At 36.6% G+C, this 10,302-nt stretch overlaps 1 protein-coding gene across 7 annotated transcripts in view; it reads right to left on the minus strand.

Annotated features, from left to right (window-relative positions):
- LOC108753575 (CLIP-associating protein 1-A) overlaps positions 1-10,302 on the minus strand; it is a 46,011-nt gene that overhangs the window by 8,992 nt on the left and 26,717 nt on the right. For 4 of the 7 annotated variants that reach the window (XM_018495273.1, XM_018495272.1, XM_018495275.1 and 1 more), the window contains exons 6-12: positions 2,684-2,718; positions 2,512-2,596; positions 1,766-1,843; positions 1,105-1,262; positions 781-1,017; positions 332-585; positions 57-247 (exon numbers count right to left, since the gene is read on the minus strand). In XM_018495273.1, the coding sequence (XP_018350775.1) occupies positions 57-247; positions 332-585; positions 781-1,017; positions 1,105-1,262; positions 1,766-1,843; positions 2,512-2,596; positions 2,684-2,718 (1,038 nt within the window). Of the gene's footprint in view, positions 1-56; positions 248-331; positions 586-780; positions 1,018-1,104; positions 1,263-1,765; positions 1,844-2,511; positions 2,597-2,683; positions 2,719-3,070; positions 3,469-10,302 lie in introns of those variants that run through there. The other 3 variants (XM_018495277.1, XM_018495278.1, XM_018495274.1) reach the window with 3 other exon arrangements.

The raw sequence follows: 10,302 nt of genomic DNA on the forward strand, positions 1-10,302 counted from the left end.
TCCCGTTTTAATGGAACGTTTTATCGCGGTAATAAACAAGCAGAAAGTTACTTTACCTGCCGCGCTCATCACGGGTCTGGCTGTACGTGGACTAACGCTCGACGATCTCATATTAGCCATGACATTTAAGCTGTTACTACTACCACTATTGCTAAGAGACATCAAGGAGCGTTTATACGTCGCGTCCAAGTTATTAAGTAGTATCTCAGCCTGCTCTGGAAAGTGATTTTTAAATGCCCAGTATGATCTATAAAAAATGATAAAATTAATTATTAAATTGATCTAAAATGAAGGCAGGCATCATTAGAATCCGAACTACAAAGGAACTCACTTCCTGGCGAAGACTCGTGCTTCTGCGTCAGAATCCGCGATGCCCTTTTTAAGTGCATCCGGCAATATTGTTATATGCTTCTGCAATATCTGCGTAGGCCAGGTCTGCAGGATTAAAGCCAAATATTCCCAAGACGCCCTACGAATATCTCTGCTCTTGTTGCTCACGCATGATATAATGATAGGCACATATCGAGTACAGTGGGTATTTTGAAGGATAAACCGAACTGCCACCGCTCCGGCTGTCGCTATGACCTAGTTGAAAATGGCAAGAGTAATTAAATTCTTACCTCTTATGGAAATTACATAAAAACTAACGGACACGCGAACGACGTGAAACTCTACGAGGTATGACGTTCGTCGTAAAGATGTGCAATTAGACTCGATACAGTAATTTAGACAATAATTGTATCTAAATGTAGCAGCGATCTAGCATTCCGTGAGACTTACCTTGGCACTGTTCTGTATGAGGTTCATTAACGTGAGCAAAACCGCCTCGCCAAAACTGGCGAATTTGGTCTTCAGGCTCTGACTCAGAAAAGCGAGAGTTATACATGCTTCTCGCGCTACTTGGGACCTAAGGTCGGTGCAGGCCTGTTCGAACGGTCGCTGTATGCTCTTTAGGCACTCGTGGAAATTTTCATAATTAGTGCCACCTGCGAGTACAATGGCTCTTAACTTTCTCATCTGAAAAAGCAGGAAGACAACGGATAAAAAATATCGTCAAGAAGAAAGCCACGAAGAAAGATAATCTTATTTTCTCGCGATACATACGCTATCCATTCTTTGTTTCCAATCCTTTTTATCGTCGCCCACAGTATCCCTGATACTCTTCATCTGTTCTTCGAGATCCTTCGCTGAGAATAGATTAACGGTAGGTACGTCCTCGAATGAAGTAATAAAGCATTCTTCGTCAACGGCTCCGGCTTGCGCTGAATACAAGTAATGATAGTTTATTTTTCTTTATATTCGCTTCGATACGGAAATACATATGTGCGCTAAAGAACTATACTTTTCATTCTTTGCACGTTTCTTTGCACGTTCAGAAATTGTGAATGATTATGAAACTAATTCTAAATTACATAGATTGCTATAAATTGCTATAAATTGCTGTGAATAAGCGGTCGCGAAATGCATTATAGATAAACAAAAAATATGACTGCATGTAATAAATAAGCACTGTATGTAGTTACATGTCAAAAATTATAAATGAGAAGCATATGGTTGATTAAAAAGCAATAACACAGAGGGTATTTATTATTCTAAGGAATTGATAATTTATTGGTAAAATTCTGCGTTGCAGAATTTATTCGCATCTAAGATTCTGAATTGCATCGATTATCTATGTAATCATTTTCTTCCGATCAAAAACATCTTCGGACTTTCCAAAATATTTTCTAAAATAGTAATTGCCAATAGTAGAATTTTGATATACCTGATGTCGATCTTACTGATTGAGTTCTTTTGATGGTCGCTGCCCTTGGGACTGTATAGGATGAAGTACCAGAAGGAGCTGTTTCATGCAAGCGAACAGTTAGCATATCCTCGTCATCGAAACGTCAACATTCGTTGACCTTTTGTTGGCGAGTTTCTCTGACAATGTATTGTTAACAAAATGCAAAAGTAAAGCCGCATTGCGGTTAAAACTAAGCGTAAGTAAGGATTACGGTACATATTTCCCGCGTGCGCTTCATTTGCAGACCGGGTGCTTCTATGATATTCGAGTCAACACTGAGTCATGACATTCATATATATTTCGAGTGGAAGACGAAGAGACACATCTCAGGGTAAGATACACGACACAATTGGTTACATAAAAAGCTTTTTTTGATTTGTACGACATAAACTAGCACTGCTATCATCGTTTCAATATAATTTGAAAATATATCCATGTTTAATATTTACAGTCTACCTAAATACGTCTAACAAGTTTTATAAATTAAAAATCACTCGTTCCACGAATATTAATATATATTGCTACTTAAAATATTTGCATAAACAGCTACTAACGAAAACGATTTTAGAGAAACTTGCTTTAATGTTACTTTTGCCATATATCATGCTTCCAAAAAAGAAAAAAAATAAATAAGAATTAAAATTAAGAACATTAGATTTGTGATATAAGTTGTAATAATAATTGACATTACATGTAAGATAAAATTTGATAATATTTGAATATACCTAAGGCAGAGGATGGTGTTCTAGCAGGCCCAAATTGACCTCTTTTCGGAGGCATATTAAGCCTTTTAACGGGAGCCGATTTGATCTGCAATAGACAAGTAATTTTTTTTTCAAAACGTTATTTCTATTTATAAATATGTAATGAAGCTGATTTTTCGGATTCGATACTTACCGCTGCTCGATCAAGTTCGTCGGTATCTTTGCCAACTGAAAAAAAAACAAAAAACAAACTGTCATAATCGCGACTTGATACATCTTTCTTATTAGTTCTGAAAATAAATTAGAAGATTTCGAAATTGCAGACTTTTTAAAAGAAGAGATAAAATATTCAGAAGCAAAATGATATCTACAGAAAATTATATTTTATTATATTCTATAATTTAACTTGGGATTTTAAATCAATATGTTTTATTTTGTTACAAAATGTAACGTAGGCTTTCAGCACATACTTGGAATAATTATTGACATCACCATTTTAAAAATATTTGTGTCAATTAATATTATATAATCGCTTTATGTCGATGACCGTCCTTTCGTGTGGCAGAAGTAATTCATATACCTAAATCTGGATACAGCCAAGGCGGCTTGTGGATGTCGCAGTGACATCCTCTCGCCCTCGCACCCGGATGCTTCACTATATTATCCCATTGCAGTATCCATCTGCTGCTCGCATCCCACAATTTCTTATCGATACTGGGATACTTCTTTAATCCCCGACGTAGGCAACGATGCCCGCTCGGTATTAACACGTCGGCGTCGTTCATCGTGACCGACGTATACGATATTTTAGCGAGCACAGCAAGGATAAATTCCTCCACATGTCGCAGTAGAATTATAACGACGTTGACATTTCGCCAGCGTCATCGTCATCTTAATAAACCAGTTGCGAACGTTTTTTTCGCCTCTATCTTCGATCACACTATAATAATCTTTTTTTTTTTCCCCTTTCAGAAGACACTGTAAATATCAACCTTGGAATAATATCGCCGTAATTAAATGAATAATTTGAAAATATTTACATTAAAATAATTTAATAATTTGCGACATTCACATTAATTTCACCTAATTACACGCTTTTTAAAGATTTCGTAAACGTTCTTCGACTTTTAATCAGAGCGATGAAAGATAAATAATCAATCGTAAAATGAAATTCTTAGATGCTACGACGATATTTTTTTCGAGGATGCGATAAAGAGCCAGTTTATTGCGCGCAATTAGCCGATTTATCTAAACTACTTACGTAACCAGTAGCACAAATGTTCAAATTTACAACTCCTTCGAACTCGTCAAGGAATTTCCGCTAATGAGTATCGGAAATCACGTAAAGTGTAAAAGTCTCGATATATTGTGGGAAAACCGGCGTACGTGCGAGCGATGTACGTGCGGTGAAAGTCTTCAATTGTTTTCTTTTCCTGCCAGAGCCACTTCGCATCGAATTCATTAATTTCCATATCCTAATTGGATTCCTGCGAGCGTGCCTTATTAATTCGCCGCTCCGCGCGAGCTACTCATTAGATCATCTAATCGAGCGCGTCGGATGCGCGGATTTAGCGAGGATTAATTGATACCGTGGATTTCGTTTCGCAGATTCATATAATATTCGTAATAGAAGACAATAACCCGAGAGTTATAGCGGCTTCAAATGCTATCAATTTTTAACAGCATTATTTATTTTCAACAGTTATAATTAGCGTAATTAACTTTAACTAGCTACAATTAAAATGTTTGCAAAATTACTTTATCGATTAAATTGATTAGCATAGAACGCGAATTTACTTATTTCTTTCCGCTTTCCCTAATATTGCAATATCTCGATAATTTTTCGAAGAATGCAATTCATCCCCAATTGATAAATCGCGTCGTCGTGATATCAAAAAAAAAAACTTAATAAACCATTCAGGGAAAAACGATTGGAATTATTGTGGCGTAAACCTGGCAATTTGTGGCAAACGGTAAGCGGCACTTACCGAACTATAATATATGTACTCTCTAGACTATCTCGTATTTCTTTGTCGGATTTCGAAATTGTCGGCGCAAGAGTTCCTAATGTTTACTCTTGCCTTTCTCGCAAGCGTCGTATTATGTATTTCCCGAGCATTCTTTGCATACGCACGCACGCACGCGCTCTTACATTAAGAAATTCTGTAATATCCAGGTGCGTTTACTGCGATAAAGACTCCTTCTTCTCCGGTGAGAACGTACGTATCAAGAATTTGCCGTGTTACTCGAGGAGTTTTGCTTGCACTTAAACCACTAATAAACTTCAATTCCCATGTTACTACACTTAAAACCCAACAATGACAATTGTTCCGTCTTCTCGCAGTAATTAACGTTGTCCAAGGCCCATAGCGCATAAAAAAACACAAGAGCAGGAACAGAAATTTCTTGCATAAGGCATAAAAGAATTAACTAGGTTTTTTTTATTTCACAAAAAGGAAGAAAAGGAAGGACTTCTTGATTGAATCATTTTCTTATGTATTACGCAAGATTGTGCTGCTTCCGCTCTAAAGCTGCGTCTACAGTGTGATTTTGAGGCGTCAAATTTAAATTTTAAACCTTAAACCGTAAAAAAATTAAACCGATCAATCATAGTCGACGATTCTCCTCACATTCGACTGCAAATGATCGATTTCTTACGGATTGAGGCTTAAAAGATTAAGTTATACGCCTTAAAATGTCATTGTAAACGTCGCTTTAGGCGATGAGACGTAAGCGCAGTAAGCAAATTGGTCAATCCAAAGTAGAGAACGTAAGATTATTATCTTACATTCTCTATGTTGTTATGTAGTTGACCAATTCGCTTACTGCTTACGTTTTATCGCCTGCTTGTTTATCTGGATTAATTTTTCAGAGTTTGCATTGGCGAAATGTTTGTAATTACTTCGAAATTATCGATGTGTCGTTAAGAAACACTGCGGGGAAATCGAAGACGATAACAATTCAGGCCGTGTGAAAGATGCCGGTTGACTTCTCCATGGAATCAGTTCAATGTTCTCAGACAACTTACGAACGCGAATTCACACATACCTGGCATTACTGCCAACAATCGATAGTCCAATAACAAAGCGAACTGTTATTACACACATTGCTAATAATAACACACACCGTACCGGAATCGAGAAATGCGATAGGTATACCAATTCCTCAGCTGTCGGCCGACGATCGCGACCTATTTATTAATACCTTCGATACCAGCTTCGGTGTTCTGCGGTAACAATGAATGTGCATTCACACGTGCCACGTAACAAGATCAGTTAATAGGGAAAACCCATTTTCTCACGTTACAGATAGCATCGTCTCGCGAGCTTTTTGCTCTCGAGTTCCACCGTTCAAACGTTGCCCGAGTTGCCGGCTGACTGTCGTGTCGGGAAGTTTCGAAACCGACAGATATTTGCATGTTCTGACAATCTAGTTTCGAGTAAATTTAACGGGAAATGTACGGATGTGTACAGTCACACAACTGATGGCAGAGAATGAAATATCTATCTTACAATCATTGTCCATTTTTATCGACGTAGTTTAATTTTAATCCCGATTCGACCAATTCTTCATCTTTTTCCTGCTCTAGAGATTAAAAAAAAAAATGAAGAGCAAAAAGAACCGGGATTAGTTAATTGATAGATTGATTGACATTGATAGAAATGGACATTGGACGTGGACGTTAAAGCGAAGAAAAAGTTATATTAAAGGCAATCATGGCAAAAAAAATTTAATTAATAAAACGTAAGCAATAAGCGAATTGGTGAATCACAATAGTCACAATAGACATAATCACTTAAGTCTTTTATGACAAGTTATTAATTTTTTTGTCTTATCCTACGTCTAAGACAAACTTAAGTATGCACGTACTCTCATTCTCGTTTGAAAGGATATGTCCGAAATTATTGAAAGACAAAAGAAAATATCCGTAATTACCGATTTATCGAGGGAACACGAAAGTTGCAGAATGAAATAAGCTAAACTGAAACGACGCGATACGCATCAAGTTCACTTGCAAGTGAAACGCGCTCCAACTTTACGTGGAGAAATAAACTGTATGTTTACGAATAACAAACAAGATCACGCTCAAAGAGATTTATGTAAAGCTGTGTTCTCACTGAAGCAACAACTGAGAAACTTCTTGTCGACGTGCAATGTTTCTTGAAAAAGTTGTCGAAAGTTTCATGACGTTTCTCAATATTTCTGCCAGAGATAAAAGTTGCTGTTTATCGTGTGTTTCCAATCGAAAGAAAATGCTCTTGGAATTTGGAAACATTCACTGACAATTCAGTAAGCAATAAAAAGTTTCTCGTTGCTTCTGTGAAAACAACTTTGGAGTGTTTTCCAGCAAGACAAAAAAAAATTGCATATGCACACAGGACACAGTGTACAATACAGTGAATCATTACATCCGTTTGTCAATGTTAAATAAAGATGAAATAATCACTATATTATGTTATGTCTTTTGCTTATGATTACAAGTATTCTTTTACGTTGATCTTACAGTCATCTATACTGATTATTTTTCAAATAAGTATTTTTCTAATTGCCTTTAAATACAGATTAAAAAATTCTTCTCTACAATTAAAGTATAAACGATAATGTAGTCAAAACCGGTCGACTTTATATGTATAAGGAAAAAAAAAAAAAAAAAACGGAAAAAAGTTGGAAAAACTCAGTCTTATCGACTTCTACATCGACTCGCAACAATATTTGCTTTATATACAAGTCTTATACTTTATACACTGAAAAAAAATGGCCTAAATTTAAATAAATATTTATTTGAATACTGCCAACTAAATATTTACTTACGATAAATAAGTATATACTTAATTAAAAGAAGTAATTGTTGACTCAAATTAATGTTTTTTATACCGAATAAATATATTTTTATGTTTAATAAACATAAAGTTGGTACTATTCAAATGAACATTTATTGAAATTTAGGATATTTCTTTCTCAATGTACGTATAAGACAATCTTGGTTTGGACTAGAAATTATAATGATTATATAAATAGTGTTGTGTTCTTAGAATTAGATATCTAATATAAAACACTGATTAGTCAGAAAATTTGTATGTGTACGCGATATTGATGTAATAGCGTGTCATGTCAATGACACATAAGTCGTGTGTGTAAGTCCTATTAAACCGATAATACAGATTACTTTATCATCCCCATAAGAATACTACTCTTTTCGAATAAAACTTCTGGTCACTAATTAAAAAACTTCATATCTATAAAATCGTATATAAATAAGAATCATCAATAAAAATTATTTTCAACAAATTCTGATCACATCAATCAGATTCTAGTCGAAATAATTCATCAGATGTTCAATTGTGACGGCCAGACATCTAACTGACACGATCAGAATCTTCCGGTTGGTTTATTTTTAATCAGAAATTTTTCTTAGAGTACACTTGCTGGAAAGCACCGTTAGATTATAGGCAATTTTCAGCCTGACTGAATGTCCTCCACTCGATTCATCTCGAGGACGTAGGTTCATTAGCATCTTTTTTTTTTTTTTTTTTTTTTTTTGGAACGAAAGAGAAGGAAAAAATATTTGGTGGTTTACTTCATCTGTTCCTCGAATCATTCATGCAAAGACGATTATGTGGTTATCAACAAAACAACAAAAAAATTTAAAAGATGAAAAAAAAATCTTCGTGCTTTCCGGAATCGGTTGCGTCACGCGATCCGACCTTTATTACACGCAAACCGATTACCGTACACGTGCGCGGGCACTTATTGCCGACGTGGATTAGCATCGCGTAGCGGTAGATATCGGAGCGGTAGATATCGCATATAAAAATAAGAGAGACACCGAGCCGTGTATTAAATCACGCAAAAACCGAAGCGGACTCGCCGTCCGTTAGATCGACGCGCGCGGTTCCATCGCTAATTACCGCACGAAGACCGATCGAAGATCTTGATTAAGGTGCCGCTTTATTTAAGTCGAATAAACCGTGACAAGTGGTTTTGCGCCGTCGAACCTTTCGGTCTTCGTTTCACGCCTCGTTATGAGGCGATTTATCCGAAATAATGCAACGACGTTCTCCCCGGCGCTTTGTGCAGCTCGCGGCGCCGAAATTAACCCGCACTGGTTCGGAACTGGTTCCGCGTATGCAACGACGATTATGTATTATGGTTCTTTTTTTTTTTCCCCTTTCTTTTAGAAATAAATGGGCGGGCAACGTCGAAGGAGAATGCAGGAGTCCTCGCTGTTTTGCGTAATGCCGTTATAACGCAGAAATTAACAGCGCTTAAAGATTGTCGAATGAGTAACCGCAATATCGCTTTTACGCTCCAAGTCAACGGAGTAATTAATGGAAAAATGCCGATGGGGGGGTGGGGAGGGGGAGGCATTTGACTTTAGATTTCAAAACGTGTATTAATTCTCTTCGTACAGGCGGAGGGGAAAATCGAGAACGAAGTCGTGTTCTCTGAAAGAAGCGAGAACGAGAGGCGCTCGTTGTATTACATAATTAAGGCCGCTTCTTCCATGCCCAAACGTAATAAACGCGAGTTTTGCATTAACAATCCCTCTGCAGGGAATGCTCGAGCGAATCTAGTTCATCGCACGGCCGAGAAAGTGCATTAATAATTCCGACTAGCAGCCTCGGTCGTTTCACACACTCGACGACGAGCGCACTTTTGTAATTCATTCCCCTCCCCCTCCACACACACAACTCCTTTCAGTAAACTTCTTATCTTTCTCAAAGCGGACCCGAAACGTGACACAAATAGAGACGCGAGTCTGTTCCAACGAACGGAAGTTCGATGGTATATATCGTCCAAAAAATTTCTGGAAGTCCTTCGAGGTGCAGCGAAGTCGCGTTTTCAGGCGCCTCATTTCAATTCGTGGCGATGAAAGGCGATGAGATTCCGAATAAAAAAAACTTTTATTTTCAGGATTCGACGATTCCTTCTTGAAGACGGAAACTTATATTTACGCGATTTCGATACACATTAATGAGACGTTCGCTTTGAAACTGAATAATGAAAAGGATTATTTTATGGTGACCATATATTCTTTAATGCAAAGGACAGTCATTTATTTCAAAAAGCAAACTTTTAGACTTATTTTTTTCAATTTCGTTTTTATTTTAATAAAATTACGGGGGATTCCTTTCTAATTAGCATTGCAATGTCTAATGAGCGATTTTTTACGGAAAAAACCGACAAATGTAGTTTTATATACAATATTAGCTCAAACGAAGTCATAATAACATCAAAATGACGTCGAAACGAGTCGTGATTGATTTAAAAGTGACTTTTAATAATCAAAGCAAGTATTTTGACATTATTTTGATGTTACGATAACTTGTGCTTCGCTTAGGAATTATCTTAAATGTAGTGCCAAAAATATTACAGAAATTAATACGCAGGCTGTTTTACAGTCGCAAAGGGTTTCCATCCGGTAACACAAATCACAAACATTCCATCTTTCCGATCATTAATATCACAATTGATATCCATTGAAATAAATTTGATCAACGAAGAAATGACAGCGAAAACTGTATTCGCCGGATATTTCGAAGAACTTTAATTTGTAATATTCAAATCTGTTTAATATTTCACTTATTATGCAAGGTAGGACTTGTCTTTATGTATTAACATTGAAAGAGGTCCTAGTTTAAGGACGAAACGTTTGTTAAAATTTGAAAGACATTAAACATCAGCAATCGCGAGAGTCAACTAACGTCGGCTCTTAGCTCTTATTCACCTTTTATTATCATTTTATCTTTCTTGATATTCAGCGGCAATAAAGCAACAATAAAGATAGCGCGACACACTCGTGTCACTTTG

The sequence above is a fragment of the Trachymyrmex septentrionalis genome, unplaced genomic scaffold (genome assembly GCF_001594115.1).
Source record: "Trachymyrmex septentrionalis isolate Tsep2-gDNA-1 unplaced genomic scaffold, Tsep1.0 scaffold7, whole genome shotgun sequence".
In the NCBI taxonomy this organism is placed as follows: domain Eukaryota; kingdom Metazoa; phylum Arthropoda; class Insecta; order Hymenoptera; family Formicidae; genus Trachymyrmex; species Trachymyrmex septentrionalis.